General features: G+C 42.8%; 1 protein-coding gene and 1 non-coding gene across 2 annotated transcripts in view; both read right to left on the bottom strand.

Annotated features, from left to right (window-relative positions):
• Positions 1–14,595: 14,595 nt before the first annotated feature.
• Trnal-aag lies at positions 14,596–14,677 on the bottom strand. Its single transcript has one exon. It is a non-coding gene; the product is annotated as a tRNA-Leu (tRNA).
• A 726-nt stretch (positions 14,678–15,403) lies between these two features.
• The window catches only part of LOC117139352 (protein slit), a 50,043-nt gene continuing 44,822 nt past the window's right edge, over positions 15,404–20,624 (bottom strand). Inside the window, exon 5 of the mRNA XM_033301600.1 lies at positions 15,404–18,845. Coding sequence (XP_033157491.1) covers positions 17,114–18,718 — 1,605 coding nt within the window. The 5' untranslated portion in view covers positions 18,719–18,845 and the 3' untranslated portion in view covers positions 15,404–17,113. The remainder of the gene's footprint in view (positions 18,846–20,624) is intronic.

Below are 20,624 nucleotides of genomic sequence, written 5' to 3'. Positions count from 1 at the left end.
CTCACACATCGCGATTGTGTTTCCCCCCGACTGTCATTTACCGTTGGCTCTCGGGCGGAAAACCTCTGGAGACCCTGATTGCCACGCCCACTACTTGCAATCAAGCGCTTGCCTTCAAGTATCTCAAAGATGCACCTCTTTTTTCAATGGTGATGGCATAGTTACCGTTAGTCGTGCCTGGGCATGAACTATGATAATTATGTTAAGTACTCTTAAGTTTTGTAAAAAGTAGGTATTATTAAAGTTAGAGTTGCATTGCATTCTTATTATTTTTCCATTTTAAGCTAACAACTTACATCTTATGCTATATATGTGCTTACCCGCATATAATCCGTAACTAGTTTTTGCCACCACTAAGCAAGTGCACTCACGCCAGACCAAATTACAAGGGATCGAAGACGAGGCATGGTTTTTTAAATTAAAAACTAAAATCGATTGACATTCAATTTGAGCAGGCAGCTCCCCCCCGACTAAAGTCAGCCCCTCCCTTACGCCACACCCGATGTCGTATCTCAAGTCAACATTTGTCGCTATAAATTTGCCAGTGCCCAAGTTTCGCACATTTCCTTGACTCAGCTACGGATGTTGGATGCTGGGGCGTTGGATTCTGAGGAGCTGGGATGCGGAGCTGCTGGATGCCGAGATGCATTGCAATGCGTGTGCGTGCGAAAGATAGTCGGAGACAGATGGGAGCTGTGAGATGGAAACTGGGAGTGCTTCTGCCTCGGATGGTGTTTCCTTCCCAGCGACAACCTTGGCAGCTGATATAGCTAGACCAGCCAGCGACGACATTCAATACTCGCTGACATGTGCGCCACCCGACGAGGATGCAACGAGGATGCCTCTAGAAGGCGGAGGAGGAAAGGACTTTGCATCCCAGTGATCACAGTGACTTCTGTTTACTAATTACTATCTGTAAAAAAAAATTAAATATAAAGTGCACAATTATATCTCTCCATTCCCTTGGAATACAGATTATTATTTAAAATAATATTCATTACTAAAAATACTTTAGTAAAAAAGTACGAAACTTAAAAGTATATTTTCCAAGAAATTTATATAGTCCGTTTTGTGGTTGAATAACTCAGAAGTGGAAGCGCCTAAGCAAGACCTCAAAGCTTGGATATTCGGGAGCATGACCAAGTGCTGTGTCGTTAATAACCTCAATTAATTATTGTTTAAAGCCAAACTAATGGCCATTCCCCAACTGCAATGAATAACGAGTCACCGCCGGCAGTGACTGTCATCCTACTGTTATTTCGCAGCCATCACTCGAGCTCCACTCCTCGCCGCAGGTTTAACTTCGACTTCAACTTTGGCTTCTGTGTAGTATCTATATATCTGAATCTGTATCTGCGATTCGGTATCCACACACTCGACGTATCTGCTGCCATGTGGCTTTCCGCGTTTGCGTGCAAATTTTGTGACACTTCACCCACGGGAGCGTTTTTTGCAACTTTGGCAGCTGAGCGTTGATCTGGGCTCCCTTCTGTACTGCTCCTTCGCTCTATTAATCCTGACAAAGTACGGCAGGTGCACAGTAAAAAATTAAATTTATAAATTCAAATTCATGTTCTTTGGCTGTATTAAGCTACAACTCACCCATATAACAATGTAGGTCATCTGAATTGGGTTACATTTAATGAAATATTCTTATTGAAACTGACAGATATGCTTTTATTTTATAATTCATTTAAAAAGATTTGCCAACTTCAATGAAGCTGCTATGCGACTTAATTATTTTTCCAGGAAATAGTTGATTTAGTTTCCAGCGAAGCTGCTAGTCAACCCTTCATTAAGTGCCACTCCCACCCTCTCTATTTTTTTCTTTTTCAAGCGGAGGCGGTGGCACCGATGGCGTGTGCATAATTTCCCGGCTCGAGCGGGCAGAAAGAAAGACTGACGAGCTGAAGAGTTGATGCAACAAGTTGCAGCCGCTTTTAATTGATATTAATTTAATTGACACTCCAGTTGAGTTGTGAACTCGAGTGGCGTTTTGGGCTCGTTCTGGTTCTACTTACCCACGGTCCTCCTCCTTTTTTCCTCCGGACTAATCGCGTGGGCTTAGCCCGACTTGTCAGCCGGCAAAGTGGCGGCTTCAATGAGCTTGGTTGTAAACACAGTTGCCTGGCAGGGGAAGAAGGGTTCTGGAGTGCATTTTATGAGTTTCCATTTAAGTTCAATTAGGTTTGCACTCGTGATTAGCATAATGAGCGGGTGGCGTGAAAGAGTTGCAATGGGCCGTCAAGTAGTCATGCAAAAGTCTCTAGTGTCTTGGAATTCTGACATTGTATGCAATTCCTAGAGATTCCATAGCAACAGATAATTAATATAATTATACTTAAATTATAATAATATTTAATTTATGTAATATTCAAAGATGTCGATTATCCTCTACTATAAGATCTACTTAACAAAGGAGAATTTTCATATAATTTGGACAAATGAAGAGAGACGTTGAATCGCTTTCATCTACTATATACATACTTTTCCAAAAATAAAGTATACATTTTTCTCTAAGTGTAAGTGGAATAATTAGAAAGCAGGAATGGGTGTTCTACCTTATTAAGGCAGCGAAGTAAGTTTTTATTTTAAAATAATCGTGTATATTTGTTGAGCAGTCACGGCCATCTTATTTACATAAATATTAATTATAGCTCACAAAATAAATAAAGGTGCTTGGGTATCTGCAGTCTTGATGTATTAAGTTGAGAACATTTGGCATCGTTGCAATACGGTTTCAACATGAAGACGCTGGTTTTTCTACTATTGACACTTTTTTGCCTGATGGGAATGGTAGTCTCTGAAATAAAACCTGATGCAGCTTGGTTAAAAAAGAATGAAGATCGTAAGTTCTAAACAGTAGATTACATTGTTCTTTTTTTTAATCAAAGGCCTTAACAGTTGTGAAATGGTGCCATCTACAACAGGGATCCTTGTGGGACCGTGAAAAATGTGTATATAATGGTATAACATAAAGGCATTCGATAAAACTTATGTTGAATTTAACTAATTCCTGAAGAATTCGATAATCATTTGGTCAAAAGATCATTATACAAAGATATAAATGATTTTGGTTCTACTGATTAAATAATTAGAGTGTTCTTTGGAGTCTACAGACACCTCGATGGCATCTCGAAATGTATTTGCATTCAATCCCCTTCCAATCATAACGGTTCCACGGACTGCAGCCTGCATCTGTTCCCCTGGAAGTATCGTGCCTCCATGCCATCATCATAATCATCCTGGTGCGCAGACGCTCTAATCGCTCATTAAACGGCCACAATTTGCCCGGACGGCGTTGCATTTAAATTACTTTCCCATTGACTTGGCCAGGGGAATTGGCTGAAATTTGTTTATGAGGGCCAGCGCAGACCTTTTAACTAAAACTAAAGCTCATAACTCTGGCCAACCGACATTCGGCTCTGTCTGCTCCGTTGGACAATCGAGTCGCGTGAATTTTAGCAATCAGGCAAGGCCCGTGGAAGTTCCAAAGTCGCAGCTGAAAACTCTTGAAGCTCCAGCCAATGTGCCCCCCAGAACCCCACTGGTCCCACTTTGTTGTCGTCGCATTCATCAAAAAACGCTAAAGTCGTGCACTTCGGTTTCCAAATCTATGCCCCACCCGCATCCTCGAGTTCTGCATTTTCCCCTCTCAGCCGGTTCCCTTATTGCAATTGGCATGCCATGCTTGAGTTTTCCAAGTTTTTCTTTAGAATTTTCCATGCTCTTTATGGGAAGAGAGGGGCAGCCGAGCTGACCGACGTGATATTATAAATTTAGCTTGCCCAAGCCTTCTGCCTCTTCCTGTCCACCCATGGGAAACTGCTTTCTGCCATATTTTGACTTTCTCTAATCTCCCAGAATCACCAGAACCAAAGTTTGAGCTATTCTTCAGGCTAGAGTTTCCATGAATCCTCTTTGTAGCTATCTTTATGATATATTTTGGCCATGTCAACTGCGACGATTATGTGAAAACTATATTGTTAATGGACTTGCAGATTTTAGAAATTAAAAACAAAAGACATTTAGATACCACAAACAGTGATTTTCAGTCCAATTGATTTATCTTTCTGATGTTCTGCTTGGTTGCTGATTCAAATCGATTGAATATACAAAAATAAGTGCACATCACAACAATCTTCCAGCTCCAAATCATTTGGTAGCTGACTCACTTTCCCACTCCCCTGGCCCAGGCACTTCAAAAGGAATTTCAAATATTTATTAACGCCCTGCTCGCGAGCTGGCTCATAACTGTTGTAAATTACTTGGCCAGGCTGTAAATATTAATAACCAAAGGGTGAAGCGCCGGAATCACCGAAATAGAGGGTCGACCGAATGAGGGGGCGACTATTTCGAGCAGTGTTGAGGAACCAATTAAGCGGATTTCAAGTGCTACGAAAATAGCGCCGCACAATCAAAAGGTGACGAAGCGAGCTCGCCGGCAAGGAGGAAAACTCGTGGAAAACCCGGGGAAAACATCACTCGTCTATTACATAAGGCAGATGCTGAAGAGGGTGATAGTGCCGGATAATGGAGGAGTGGAATGGGTGGACTGACATTGAAATGTTGCGCGTGCAGCAGTGCAAACAAATTTAAAAATAAAACAAGGAGAGCCGTAAGGGAAATGCTGAGGAAAGTTGCGTCTGCAGCATAAATTAAACTGCATTGCATTGCTGCATTAAGAGATCAAACAGGAGTGAGGGCGAGGGGGAAAGGCTTTCCCAGCAGGAGGCTGCATCTTCTCCTCGAGCATTTAAAATGCTGTAAATTTTAATTAGACGAGATGCTCGTACTCCGAATTTGGGGGCGCGCAAGCTGAGTAATGTGCCAAGGGATTCTGGCACTCTCTGCTAAATATCTGAATAAAGATAACGATAAATAATTTCGGTAAATTTAACCAGGAGGTGAAGATTTTAACTTGATTTAAATCTTATCAATTAGATAGGTTTACGGTGCGCATGGAATAATGGCAAAATGGAAGTACGAACAAGTCGAAGGTTTCACCCATATTATAAAATTCAGTTTTATTAAACTGAATAAAGGACAGCCCCATAATACCAAGCACTTTAATTATTGACTACTATTAACTTCCTGGTATCAACTGCCGAAGACCTTAGAGCAGTTTCAATGCCAAAACTCTTTGGTCTCCGTCTCCGTCGGAGTTGGCCATAAATAATAATCATGACAATATTTATCCCCGGGCAATGTGAACTTTTCGCACAAAGACCCGAGACTCTGGAGCCGAAAGTTGAGTGCAACTCAGCTCGATTTGATGCCAGGCGATTCAAAATGAATCGCGGCTCTCGAGGCCTCCTTTGTTTTTTGTTTGCCGCTTTCAGCAAACTGCAGGCAATACTGTTGACACTGGCTGGATGTCTGGGAGCCAGTTATGGCCAAGATCTAGCTACTCCGTGCTGGTGTAGTAGGTTCCAAGGGAAAAATTGAAATGGTAAAGTAAACATGGCATATTAAAATTCCGTTCTTACCGTAAAAAAAAAAAAAGCTTATAACGCTATACTTATTTTTATTGCTAATGGGTAACATTATCTGCTGTTTCTGTTGTCCTACAATCAGAGTTTTATATTTGGGTATAGCTTTTTACGAGTTCCCTCCTCATCACTGGCTCATCTTGAGGTTCTGGGGGCCCTTCTCCCGCTCTTAGCCGGCTTATCAAAAATTGCATGGCATTGCAGCAGGCTAAGAATGCTAGGTAAGAACATTGTTGTTCGACTGCGCCTTGGCGGCAATAAACGAAACAAAATGAAACTTACACTTTTCAGTGGGTCCACGGTTTACGGGGGCTGGACCCCCTTCGAAATGTCGGCATAGCCACAATTCCTGACATTCGTTGGCTGAGATTAATGCGCCTTTGGTTGCAGCCGCCAAGTCGGCGAGGGCAGGTCAAGGGCCCGAGGTCTGAGGCGTGTGGCCTATACTCTAAACAAATCAGAGTTCAAGGGCTATGCGGAAGCCACATGGTAAGTGATAAAGTTCTTCTTAGAAGCCTACTATTCAATTAATTTATAACAAAGTAAACAAACAATATTGAAGTTGAGTCGATATATACGCTCTTGAATTCCAAAGAACTTCTTTCTTTTGCGAGACTACAAAGAACTTCAGAATATTATACAAAGATAGTAAGGTTGTCACACTAATAATCATATCTGAAAGTCCTTCAAAAACTGCGAGCTTACAAAACCATAAATATTTTGTAGTATTTCAAGGAAAGGGTATTCCACAGTCTTCACTTCCTTGTACATCTCAGCTTTCTTGCTCTTTTTTTTTGGGCCTTTTTGTCGACCTCAGCCGCAGTTTAAGTTCCAGTCTCGGATTGCGCAATAAGAGCCCTCAGAGAAGTAAAAAAAATAAATAGAGAGCTGGTAAAGAACGAGGCAAGAAAGGAGCCACACAGCAAATTGTTAAAAATAATTTATATTAAAACGCAGCACAAAAAGACATTGCAATGAAAATTGTGCAAACAATTCGAGTCCAGAAAAAAAAAGCAGGCGCAGAGATGCCAGGCAGATCCGGCCATCCAGATAAGCGAGGAGGAGCAGCGTGGCCAGGATGGACAGGAGGGATCCGGGAGCAAAAGCCGGAGCTGCAAACAAATGTCCAAATGATATTTTGTCATAATAAATGGCACAACTATGATTATTTATGACTCGAAATGCGATCGTTCCCTCCACCGGCTCGCTCAATTTAAGTCTCATAATCAAAGACGAGATGAGGAGCTCTGGTCATGATTTCGATTTCTTGCCCGGCCATGTAATTTATAGTGCCAAGAGTATTGAATACCGCTGGATTTTCAGTTTTTTTTTTATTTTCATTCTGTTTCTGCCCCTTTTTGTGGCAATCAAACCGAGACTTAGGCCACGAACTGACTGTGATAATGCCGTTTTTTCTTCGATTCCCCGATGTTGATTTGCTGACTTTGGCTTTAGCTCTGCGGCTTCGATTTCCTCTGTTTACGAGTATTGCTTCCAGCGGCTGGCCGAGGGTATTTCAGTATTTCTGTTCTAGGTCTCAATTGTGGCTGATTGTTGTGAGGCATCATTAGAAGAACGTAAATCAAATAGTTTTTCTTCGTTTTATGACTCCTTCGCTGAGAGTTGAGCCATTTATGGCTTGTAATGGAGGCAACAAATGTGAGACAGTTTCTGGCAAAGATTAGGGTCGGAATGTTGCAGGCCATTTTTGAGCAGCTTTATGCGATGGCACTTAAAAAAGCGATCATATATAGTATGTTGGTCTTACCTATGGATTTCAACGATTTTAGCCAACATTTTGCGAATAAATCCATCCTGGAAATCGTTTTGTTTACATGCCATTGCTTGACTTTAAAGGATTCTTGTGGCCATTGATTGGCGTACGTATTTCGGTATTTTCGTGGAACTGGCAACTGTCAATAAGTCCTTACACTGTCGGCACACATGACACCCGTTCCCGGTTTCACTGCCATCACTTAACCTCCACCATCCATCCTCTGGCCCCGGCGTTTTCAAATTAAACTTAAACTTTTTTCATTTCCATTCAGCGCACACCACATAGAAAAACTCCCGACGAGCCCCCTGGTCCCGTAGATTTCGCTGCGCACATGCGTTTCAATTCCGATTTTTTTCCATTTTCATTTTCATTTTTATTTTTTCTCGTTGTATTTCGTATTTTTTTGTAGCTGGTGGGTCTGATTCCTGGTATGCCGCGTGCTCAGCGTGTTGTTTGCTTATTTGAAGTTTCCGCAGGGAGCTGAGTTTTCGGTTCAGTCGGGTTGAGTTGAGAGCTGAGCTGTGCGGAGGGAGTTCCAGGGGAGTTCCAGGGGGCATTACGGAAAGTAAGGGGCGGATAGAGCCAACGAGCGCGCAATATTAAATCGTCTGTATTGTTTACAATCAGAAAGCGTTTTATAGACTTTATATAGACGAACGAGTCAACAGAAAGAGTCAAACGAGAAGCGGGGAAACATATCGATTCAAGCTCCTATTCTCCAGAATTCAATGGACGCGACCACCAGGGAGTCACAGTTGAGCAATTTCTACTTCACCATTCAGCAGCTTTCGCCTTCGTGTCGGCAAAAGTCACGTTCTAATCGCCGTACATACTCGTATCGCTCCAATCATTAATCAAAATTAAACAATAATTATTTGCCAAAAATCAGAGTCAGTGGGGCGCGGGGGTAAATATTTCTTCAGGTGTTTCTTTTGCTCAGGTTTTTTGTGGTGGGTGCGTCGAAGGCTACAGAAATGGTATTTGAGCGGTTTTAATTGAGCTTTAATTATGCTTAATTAAGCGTGGAAACACAAACTCTTTTGCCTTTTTTTTTTGCATATCACATCGCTTCTTTTTCAGCAGCGTGTGAACACCATTAACATGATGGCCATTGGTGGCTGGGAGCAAAATTAAGACGTTTGAGATGGTAATTAGTCAGTCTGGATAGGTTCCAAGAAAAACTTTTTGATTGAAAAGAAATGTGAAATAAATTTATAAATATCTTAACAAAATTATTAAATTTAAGCTCCATAAAACCAAAAAACCAAAGTAATTTGCGAATTTCTTTCCTACCGTCCAACTCTTATACTTAGTTTGAACTGAGTTTAATGACTGTTTTGATTCCCTACTGCCCAATACAATTGGCCTCCCATCACGAGCTTTCTATTTTTTAGTCACATTTAAAGTTCTGAAACTGCGTTCAGTGTGCCATAACAGTAATCCATATAGCACATATCAACTATGACGGCCAACAAGAACTTGATTTTGTTTGATAAACAGAAAGGGATTGCCAACACAGACCCCTGGGACGAAAAACCAGAAAGGAGAGTGGAGTGTGGGGCCAACACAAAGTAATTGATTGTTTATGGTCGTACAATTTATGTGTGCCACAACATCGAGGCAGAAGGAGTAGTGGAAAATATTGACCATTTGCTAAACGATAATTCAAAATGTTAAATCGACAATTTCAATTTGAGGCGAGAAGTGTGGGGGCTGCCCCAGAGACTGCTGCACTCGGAAACTTCGCACATGACTCCCTGGCTGTAAATATAAACATAAACTCTCCACTTAATAAAGGCGAGTGCCCTGCCACGCCCCCTGCCCCTGCCCCACGCCCCATGCCCCAGCATTAACCCCATCTGGCCCCGCTGGAATCAATCGAACGTGTAATAAAATGCAATTTTTGCAGCGTCGTCTCCAACTCGGCCGATAAAACTGACTGCCTGAGTTTTTTCCGCCCAATGCTCCTCTAGCTCCAAACGCATTTTATCGACCTCGGGGGGTAAGGGCATAGCCCTGTGGCACTTTAGGGTTCAATTGCTGTGTAAATGCTACTGCTGTTTCTTCGCCAAGCCCCCGACAGCCCCTTCACCTTTTTGGCTGGCCAGTAAAAATTCAAACAGTTACAAGTTTATCGGCCAACAGGAAAAAAAAGACCAAATTACACTCCATACAAATATCATTGTTGTTGCCGCTTGTTTGTTATTATTATATACGAGCAATTTAAGCAATCTGTTTGCTCTCTGGTTTTTGCCCACATATTTGTTGTTAGTGAACAACACCCATGTAGACACAGCATTTGATTTTTATTTTTATTAAAAATTATCGTAAAATATTTTTCTTTCTGTAGTGATAATCAATATTATTATATTAAATTTATATTTAAAAAAAATATATATAATAATAACTAAATATTTGATATTAATTATTCAGAAAAATGTTTAGATAAGTGTAAGCTCGAAATGCGTAATTAACACATGCAAACTAGTTGTATTTTAACTTAAATATTTGTACCTTTCTGTGAATCAATTGATCTATGTTCAACTTGTAAGAGTCATAAATGGTTTAACCCTCTTTAATAGCTGTTAGGATGCGAGTATAAATAATTGCTTTTAATTCTATGCCATTATTTCGCTTCGTTCTCCGCATCACAACAGTAAATTCGCAATATTTTGGCATATTACTCGTGTAGCCTTCCCGAGTTGTCCGGTTATGTAATCGATTAGTCACGGTCGATTTCATTAATTTTCATAAACAAATTTGTTCAAGTTGTCCGCCGTAACCCCCCAAACTGTCTCGTTCACCCCTGCTCCTTTTGGCCATGTATTGTAAATAAATGCAATTTGCTACGCAAAAAATAAAACTCAAGAAAAGACCTTTTGTGCTTGACTTCTGAATCAGCTGCAACTGAGCAATTATGTAATTTTTAATAGCCGCCCCATCGGAGGCCTAAAGCGGTACGCATTTTACGATCGTCGAGAGGGGTTACTTGCCAAAATATAATTTATTATTGTCAGTTGTTGAAGAGCAACCCTCGGCCGGAAAAGTGATGAAAAGCGATGTAAAATTTGTAAATATATTTTATTTTCATAATAAAGGAGGCAGAAGTATCTGCTACGGCACAAAGCATCATTGAAGGAAACTTAAAAGTTTTATTAGTTATTTTTTATTAAAATTAAAAACAGGTAGTTGTAGCTTAAAAACTGTATTGTACACGAGGAAAAAAATATATAAAAATATATAGATAAATTTTCCACTTCAGTGCTCACAATACATCGGCACCAAAAATGTACGAAATTATGGGGGTTAGCTGAGTATCCGTGTATCCAAGTATCCGACTTCATCTGGTGTGACGCATGACGCGTGCATCGCTCCACGGATTTGTTCGCACTGCTCACGTCCTTCGACTAACCCACTTCAGGACTTTTGCCGGCCACATTTCACCCGCGGCCCACCCTACGTGTTAATTGTGGCAACTGCTCTGCTGTGACTTCTGTCCATTCGACTTGGCCACTTGTACGTGGGGCCAGCGGAAAAGCTGCAAAGAAAACTCGGAAATAAAATATGACTGGACCGAGCACATGGGACAGCGCACACATATAAACTTCGGGAGCTGGGGGTTAAGCATTTTCGGAAAAGCGTTTAGTGCTCGATGCGCCATAAACTTGTGGATTTAACTGGCGGAGCAGAAAGGAAAGGAAACTGGACGCAGCGACCCTCCGCAGATGTTTCCCATCGCCTCAAGTCTTAAAAATGGTTAAACTAGTCGACTTTTATTTTGGCACCTTAAAAAACATTAAAGTACCAAATACATTGGACTTATATGATGGGCTATTTTTATTACCTAAATTTTAATGGGAAAACATCCTTTCAATCCTTTATTTATATAGAAGAGAACATTAGATCTTCACAGTTCCACCATGATATCACAATAACTTTTTCCACCGTCTTTAATTAGCGTTGGTGTTCCGGGGGATTATCCCTGCCACTTGAAGGACACTACACCTGTCGGCACCTCCCTCACGGAATCCTCTTCTCTGGTCAGTCGCAGTGACCCAGGGTCGTTGCCCCATATACGAACTAAAAAAAAGGTTTAAAAATATAAAAAGTGAGCCACGAACCCGAAACCGAAACCATTTCCGCCGACTGGAGGCTGCTCCACTTGAGCTGCGCTTTTTCAACTTTGTTGGCGGCGGACTCTTTTATGGCGGTGATGAGGATGAACTGGCCACCGGCTGCTCCCTGTTCCCAGTTAGCAGTGCCCAGTTCCTGTTCCATGGCTAGTTGCGTTCGCACTACTTGAAATGAAACCGCAACTTAATAATTTTCGCTTCTGCGGCAATTAAAATTTTTTACCTTATTTGCTCTAGTTTTTCTTTTTTGTGAGGCTTGTGAGGCCAGGACTTGTTATCTGTGCAACATTTTGTGCATGGTCATTTACTTTTCGCCCTCGGCCGACCGCTTCAGTCCGCCAAGTTGCGATGTTACTAATTAAAAACGCAAATGGGTTTATGATGTTGCACAAGTTGCGGTTGCCGGTTGGGGGCGGCGGGTGTGGGGATATTATTTTTTACTGCTGTCGCTGCAGAATTGTAACATGACAAAAAAGCTGAAAAGAAGTTATAAAGAAAAGCATAAAAAGAGCGTGGCATTAAAACAAATTTTTGCTCTCCTCCTTTTTTCGGGACAAATACAAAACAAGTCCTGCTGGGCTCCCTGGGCTTTCCAGCTTTCCCACTTGCGGTTGCTTGCGGCTGCTCCTTTTGTTGGGTTTTCCGGCCCAACTCCCACTGACACCCGCCTCACTGGAAAAGTCCTGGACCCTCCCTGACTTTATCGCCATCCATCTCGGTGGTCTCCTTGCCGGGAACTGTGGACTCCTCCACGCTTTTCACATTGCCCTGGCATGTTTTGTGTTTTATTAGCGTGAAAATTTTTCAAAGGTGTCAGCACTTTTTACCTTCTTGTTTTTCCTTTTTTTTTGTCGTTTTCGTTCTTCGTTTGTTTTTCGCTTGTTTTAAGCATTTCCAAGAAGTGGGCGACTTTATTTTAAATACCTTGCAAATTTTATATTTGTCACAGCACAAATGAGATGTTGAGTGCAACAAAAAAGTTTAAAATGCTTTCCCGGAAATTCTCGAAGAACAAACTTAGCATTATAAATTACAATTTCTCATTTTCAACTTTGAATATGTAATAAATAATTTTTGGCAACTCTTTCGTTAATCCACGTACAGAAAAGGGAATACTATTAGCTGTTAGTTTCTCATTAAAGATTCCTCCATCGGCAATTCCCTTAATGGCCAGCAGCCCTTCGCCCCAAGGCCACAACCCAAATCCTAGCGAACCGAGCTGACCGGAAATCCCCAACAGCAGCAGCCGCCCCCTTGCAGCCACGCCCCTGGCCTGCCATTGTGTAATATCCGTTGACTATTATTCTAATTCATGCTGAAAATTAAAAAGCTGCCTATGAGCCCCTGACCAACCCCAACCCAACCCCAATCCCCTTGCCGACTTGTTTTTGTGCCAGTTCAGCGAAAATTTCATGCAAAATAAACCCCAAAAAACTGGGGGAAAAAAGGAAGAGACAAACCGAAAACGCCTTTTTGAATAGACGATGGCATTATGTTGTTTTTGGGGGCTTTTGGCATCCTTTCTCGTTTTTGTATTCAAAATAAAGCGACCGCATCAACGAAATATGAAATAGCACAAAAATATTATCCAGTCTGTGAATGGAAATATGGGAAAAAAATTATCATATAAATTAGCAAAGCAGACAAAATGTTTGGGGGCGAAGGTTTGAAGGGAAAGACTCCTTTTGTTTTGAAAACAATTTTCGTGGCATAAATTTTAGGGCTGGCAATTAAAAATATTTTGTTATTCTTAGTTGCTGAATACGAGAAGGGAATAAAAATGGGGTACAACTTTAATTAAATTTGATACAATGATTTGAAACAATGGGATAAGGACTGTGAGATTTTTCAGCTGTTCTCGTCGCTTTGGTATTTATATTTAAGTTTATATTATATATATACGTCATTGTTATGTCATTCTTGTCATGGAATATTTATATTTATTCTTATCTCGAAACAATTCAACTTTGATCTCTTGCGCACCTTAATTTTAAAGCGATAAACGCACATCCTTGGCAACTTGCTGGCTTCCCGTTGTCCTTAACTCGGTATCCACATATTTACGGCCGCAACAATGTGCGCCTTGTGAAACAATTTATAACTTTTGCGCTTTTGCCTAATAAGTTGGCATGTTGTGGCCAATAAGTTGCGGCAGCAGCAGCGGACATGCAGCGGAACTCGTTTCGAAACTAAATTACAAGTTCAGCAGCAACAACAGCCGCCGGCAGCGGAATAGATCCCCCATTCCCGTCGTCCTTCGAACGCCCACTTTCGCCCACTTTTCCCCCTGTCGTCCTTGCTCACCGATGCACATCTTGCCAACAAGTTGAGCGTGTTGTTGTTGCCTTAACTACTGTTAATTCTTCTAATTGTGTGTACGTTGTTTGCGTGCACTAATGTCGCATATGCACAAGCAGCAACAACATCAGCAACACCAGCTGGAGGCATCCTGTGGCAGGAGGGGCATGCAAATGCGCAACTGTTTATGCCGGGGCAAACTCTGCATCTCCCACTGGATCCTCCAGCGATGGCACCGTGAGCGAAGCCCTCAGGACTTTTTATAATGTGTATAATGTAGAGTTGATTTCAATTCATCAGCAAACCAAGATCAGTTGGGGTTATTATTACTTGGAATAGTTATTAATCTAGAACATATACTACAATTCATCCTAATATCAGTTCTAAATAAGCAGATTACATATATTTCAATATTTAAAAGTTTGAAATGAAAATACTGACTAATAAAGTATTGTTCGTGACACGTGACTCTGCTCCACCAGTTCGTTCAAAATTTCAGCATAGTGTCGCATCGCTTGACAGCTCGTGTTGCAGCAGCAGCAAAAGGGGTTGCAAAGGGCGTCGAAAAGAGTCTGTCCCTTATTAGCGCAAAACGCTGCACGTTGGGGCATGTGTGCGTGAGCGCGTGTTTTTGTTATTGTTAAATGTAATTAAATTATGCAGATGAGCGCCATGCGCTCCCACTGCAGCTTCAACTCTGTCGCTGCGGCATTAACTAAACTGCCATGGAAAAGTGTTTTTAGGTATTTGCATTTGACACCGACAAACAGTTGCCATGCCAGGCCTCCTGCGCTACTTTCCCCAAAGTGCTTGCGTCCGGAATCGTTAGCAGATTGCTGAACAACTTGCAAATTTCGGAGAAATTTAAAATTGGAAACAAAAAAGTGCTTCCGCTTGGCAGCGGTGGGATTCGAACCCACGCCTCCGAGGAGACTGGTGCCTTAAACCAGCGCCTTAGACCGCTCGGCCACGCTACCCCCTATGTGCGGCTGGATAAAAATGTCAATGAAATGCGAAGAGCTTGCAACAAAATTGTAAAAAAACCCAGGTAAATTAAACATGTTTTAGCAAAAAACCCCAATAATTTAAAGCAACAGCTCGTATATTGTTAAATTTGTTCTTTATTTGATTTTATCCTCTAGTTCTTGAACACTGTTGAATTTTCAATTTTGTTCGCGTTTGCGATTATCCATTACATTAAGAGAATTCCTTGCATGACTTGTTTTTGACTTCTTTTTTTAGTGATACGATTAGACGCTGATCCACAGATATTTTTTGCATTCGGCTACACCCTATATCTGGCTTATATTCATTTACCATTTTGTGTTTTCGCTTGTTTAACTATGCTTGTCCCTTGTAATTTGCTTAAATTGTAGTTCGAATTGATTTAATATATTTATAGTTGCGTTGTCGTATAACTAGATGAAAGATCTGCTTCGTTATGAAATATGAATATGAAATTTGCGTTTGAATAAGTTTTCAATTATATATGGTAATCTTAGCTTTTTTTTATTTGTAGGTTACTTTTAACTCCCTTGTATTGGTTTTTGCAATTTGTTCCATTAAGTTGTTAAATATGTACAATTGATCAAAATTGTGGCCGACTTGTTGCAGTCAAAAGAGTAAATGAAATCAAATGCTGAAATAAAAACCCTCAGCGAACGCTGGAAAAATGATAAATTCAAAATTAAAACAATGTAAAATGTATGTTTTTTTCGAGCACAGTTACTTTTTATTTACACGCATAATTCGTATATATAGGTTTACTTTGTATTTTTGTATGTTGCATAATTGCTTATTCATATTTGTGAATGCGGCGTGGAATCTACATGAATATTTCTGAGTTTTCAATAGTTATGCTATTCTCATTTTACATTGTGTAAACATCTTCTTTGTTTATTATTCCGATGAGTAGTTTATTCTTTACTGAGTCTATTAACTATAAAAATCTGTTGTATTCTTTTCAGTTTCGGCATATTTATTTCCATTTTTATTTTTAGGCTCTTTCACTGTTTTTTGGAATATTTTGTGATAGCTTTAGGCTAAATACATACATAGTTTTAATGACTGGTGCTTAAGCGCGTAGCTTATTTGTTATATTATAAAGTAAATTAATTGCTTGCTTATTTTTTTTTTAGAAATTGAATTTATTTTCTTTTTATGTATTTATAAAAAGCTTTTAATTATTTACAATAATTGAACTGCTTTTAACATAACCTAAATATTAAGATCACTGTATGCAAATTAAATGGCCGATCAGCAGGATGGTCAATGTAAAATAGTTTTCATTTTTGCCCAATCCACACCGTCCGCCAAATTGTGCGCAAGATTTTCTTATATACACCTGCGATTTTCCTGCGCTTTTCCTGGTCGACAACCTCTCGAACTAAATACTAATTTATACAAAATTCTTTCGCTCGAATACACGTAACATAGGAATATACAACTAGAGTATGAATATACAGATTTACTGCGATTTTCACTTTTGAAGAAAATAAATCAAAGTGCATATATATCATACTTCCCAAAACTCTCTCCAAAAGTGAGAACCAAAGCAAACCCGATTAAATTAGATCGATTCCCTTGCTTTTCAAGTTTCCTCTTTAACCCTTGTAGAAGTAATGCAGCTCGATATCCGGATCCGGCCTGGTTTTGATGATGGTGCGGCCCAAAGTGCCGCACGTCTTGGCCGGATATCAGTGGTACCGCCTCAGACTCCCATTGTTGTTGCCCACAGTGCCGCCGACTGCCACGCCCACTCCGCCGCCAATGCCATGATGATTGTTGTTGGACAGTGTAGACACATTGTTATTGTTGTTGAAGGATCTGCGCCCGGTGGTGTTGCCATGGATCAGGGCCATGCCCACTCCATTCCTCAGCGGCAGGGCGGGGGGTGGTGGTGTGGGCGTGGGACTGGGTGGCAAATCGTGATCCAATGGCAGCGAGTAATGCGAATTGTTGTGAATATATCCCGGTTCAGACATCGCATCACACGGTTTGGCATAGACTCCTCCGTAGTGCTGATTGTGGCTCTGGTTCTGGTTGTGGTTAAAGTGGTCCTGGGTGAGACGTATACCGTTGGCAAGCGGCTGGCTATAGTGTGACAGGGTGCTCTCCTGTACCACCGGTGGTCGGTGGCGCGGCAGCGAGGTAGCATTCAGTGGCTTCCCACCGTTGCAGGCCAACAAACGCATGTCCTGCTGCGAGTGGTGCATCTTCGAGGTTGATTGTTGCTGCGCCTGTTGCTGTTGGCCATTATTAGTCATGTAGTGAATGTGGCTGAGCTGGGCGAAGGAGTTGGAGGCTTGGTCCACGGCACTGGGCACCTGGAGCTGCTGCACGGCGCCGCTGGCGGTGCTGGCGCCACCACCACCACCCCGACCCCGCACCTGAGGCGGGGGTGGTGCTTCTAGCTAAAGCTCGGTGACCGGTATCGGCCGGCTGCTGCCAGCGAAGTAGGGGTAGCCCCCAGGATGAACTCCACCGCCACCGGGAGGTGGTCGCGACATGTACTCCTCATCGGAGAAGGTCTTCTGGTATTCGCGCTCCTTACGCCCCAACGCTGAATGGCCTTTTAGCATCTCCCGAATCCTGTGACGGCAGGTGTAGAGAACCAGGGCCAAAGTGGTTATCAGTGCGGCACAAGCCACCACCAGGATCCCGATGATCGCCTGCTTACTGGCGGCTCCATGGGCACAGCCTAAAAGTGGTTCTGCCAAATGGGCCAGTGGCAAGTCCCTCAGAGCCGTTGGATAGGCACAGATGACGGGCGCATACTGACCACTGGCATTCCTGCTGACCAGCAAATGACGCAGCCACAGAAGTCGGCAGTCACATTCAAATGGATTCTCCGAGAGATCAAGGGTTTGCAGATCAGCCCAGGGCACTAGACCTTCATCCAGGCTGCTCAACTGATTGGCCTTCAGCACCACTGTGCTCAGATGGGGTAAGCCACCCAAGGCAATGGAGGATAATTCGTTCAACTGCTTGTTACTGGAGAGGTTAAGGTGCTCCAGGTTTGTGTTTCCACTGAAGGCACCGCTCTCCACGCGTCTCAGTCTCTGGGCACCTGTCAGTTCCAAGTGCCTCAGCTCACGGAGACCCGAAAAGGCACCCGAGGAGATCACCTCAAAGTCATTCTGGCCAATGTTTAGCTGTTCCAGGCGTCCCAATCTCTGGAAAGCTGCTGTGGGTATCGCAGGAAGGCGATTATCTGACAGATCCAAAAAGCGAAGGGACTCCAGACCCTTGAGAGCATCTCCCGAGATGTTGTGCAAGCCAGCTCCGCGCAGATCCAATCGGGTTAATCCTTTGAGATCCTGGAAAGCTCCTCCGGGAATCGTCATAAAGGAATTGGTGCCCAAGTATAGTTCAGCCAGGGAGTGGAGTGCCTGGAAGGTTAGTTCTCCCGGCACTGTGGTCAGTGTATTATCATCTAGATAGAGCACCCTCAAGTTGTCCAAGCCATCCAGGGCATGTGGATCGATGTGGCTGATGCGGTTCTGGCCGAGATTAAGCTCAGCGAGCTTGACCATGGGCGAAAAAGTGCGGTACTCCAGTTCGGCAATCAAGTTGCCTCTCAGATTTAAAACACTGATGGTGGACAGTCCCAGGAAGGTCTTGTTCGACACCTGGCCAATCTTATTGTGGTCCAGATGCAGCTCCTGCAATTTGGCGTGATACGCAAACGAACGTTCCGGTATGGTGAGCATGTCATTGAATGACAGATCGAGGAAAGTGAGCTGGGCATAGAACTGCATGGATGAGTCGATGGTCTTCAGTTTGTTATTCTTGATCACCAGCCGCTGGATGGCGGGATTCAGGGCGATGGGCAGGACGTCCAGCGTTCCCTCGCCGCAATTGACCATCAGGGTGTCGTCGTCGCACTCGCAGCCATTCGGGCAGTTGGCCAATCCCAGGGCCACTGGCAATGTGGCCAAAACCAGGCACAGGCAGAGGCTAAAAGCCTGGCCAAGATGGGGAGCCAACGACATGGTAATTGCCCGTCGTCTGCTCATTACACGCTCACTGTCTTTTGGCTCTTTGCACTCGTCGTCGCTTCGTTTGTGCCGCTCTCCTTTTCTACGTTAACTACGTTCTGGCCAAGTTCGCCAATGGCTTTCCAGTCCAGACTCCGGCATTCGCCTGCAAATAGATGAAGGAAACAAAAAGGTGCGGGGTTATCCGGGCTTCGCTTTAAATTGATTTTCCATTAGAGTTCAAAATTGCTTGGCTTTTGGATTTCCATTGGATTTGGCAGCTGCAGAGCTGCAGAGCAATCGCATTGCCCCCGTCGGGAGTTAATCGGTAGTTTTGTGGATTACTTTCAGCTCCAGCCCTCCATACACCCCCCACACTCGCCCCGAAGTGTACCCCCATTTGACTGTCGGGCAGTAAACAAATGAAGACAATTTAAATGGCCACGGCCTGGACATTAGGAACGGAATTAGCGACTGGCTAAAAGCAAATGGAAGTTGTTTCGAGTTTCACTTTAACAGTTGCCTGCCAGTCTGCTGCAGACCTAATGGTTGCCAGGCAGTTTAGCTCGAATTGGATCGGAACTCTTGGGTTGGGTTATCGATTGAATGGATGGAAGCAGATTGCACGGAACCGCACGATTTCCTCAGGAATTCTTCATTAAATCTGAAGTATACACTCCATGACTTACTACAGAGAGAACTGTCCAATATTTTTAAATATAAACCTAAATGGCTTTAATAATATTTATGTCATTTGAACACCAGAACCATGTAACATTGCCAAAGTCTGTTTCTTAACCCGGCCAAGTTGGCACACATGTCAGACAAAGGGCCAACGCCAGCAACCCTTTGTGTCAACTGGCAGGTCCCCAAAGTCAGACCCTGGCCCCAAAACTCAACCCCCATTTAAGCCCGGTTGCCTTAAAGCTACCACTTCCCAATGGATCTCCAAACAGGCCAAAGATATGCCGCATAGTTGGGGCCAAACTTAAAAAACAACTTGCACTTTGTTTGCTTTGGGGACATTTATCAGCTCCGGGGCTGATGGGCAACATTGGACGGAGGTGGAGGAGCTGGGATCTGGGATCTGGGGACAACTGGCAAAACAAAACTTAATTTAGCGCGGCAACTGCGAGAAGTTCAAGGATGGGGCCCCGAAAAAGGATATCGGCACTGGGCTCCCCAAACGGGCCATAAAATAAATAAAACAAAGGCGAAATTCTTCTTTCCTTTGTTGTTTTTTTTCAGAGGATGGGAAAAGGCTAAAAAAGACAAAGGATGTATCGTCCCCCTTTCCATATTTTTCAACTTTACGCAGCGTGGGCGTGGCTGGGCCCCAAAGGCGCTATGAAAATAATCATAGATGTGGGTCAAAACTTCAGAGCGGCGGGGAGCGGTCTTGGTCCTCCCCCCTACAACCAAAAGGATATAACTTCCATCCCCTGGAACTCTCGCTTTTTATTATGTAAATATCACATAAACACCCGGGAGCAGCCATCATCATACGAACGAAGGCCACAAAAAATGGCACTCGTGGAGGGTCCTTCCTGGCCTTATCCCGGTCCCAGTTCCGACTCCTCATCATTATCATGCATATGCCATAAAGCAACTTGTTGAGGCAGGGATCTCCGCCTCGAAGAACAAACAACCGACAACATTTTCGGGCGAATAAAAACAACTGTGAAGTTTTTCTTTTGTAAATGCCGCCAGCCCAGCTGCTTGAAATGCATATGGCTGATGATTATGGGTATGGGAAAAATCATATTTAAATTGCTAAAATCCTGTTAAATGGCCAACGCGATACCGCAGGCCTGGTTTCAATGAGCTCCAAGCCACGACCCGTCGAGAAGTTCAGAAGTTATCAGTAGGGTTAGGATGGGTCGGGTGCTTTTCCTTATCAAAGGTTACAAGTTAAGGTGGCACATATGGAGTGAGAATCTCTGAT

The sequence above is a fragment of the Drosophila mauritiana genome, chromosome 3L (genome assembly GCF_004382145.1).
Source record: "Drosophila mauritiana strain mau12 chromosome 3L, ASM438214v1, whole genome shotgun sequence".
Classification (NCBI taxonomy): domain Eukaryota; kingdom Metazoa; phylum Arthropoda; class Insecta; order Diptera; family Drosophilidae; genus Drosophila; species Drosophila mauritiana.
The sequence above is the reverse complement of the archived record's forward strand: the minus strand, read 5'-3'. Positions and strand labels throughout refer to the sequence as shown.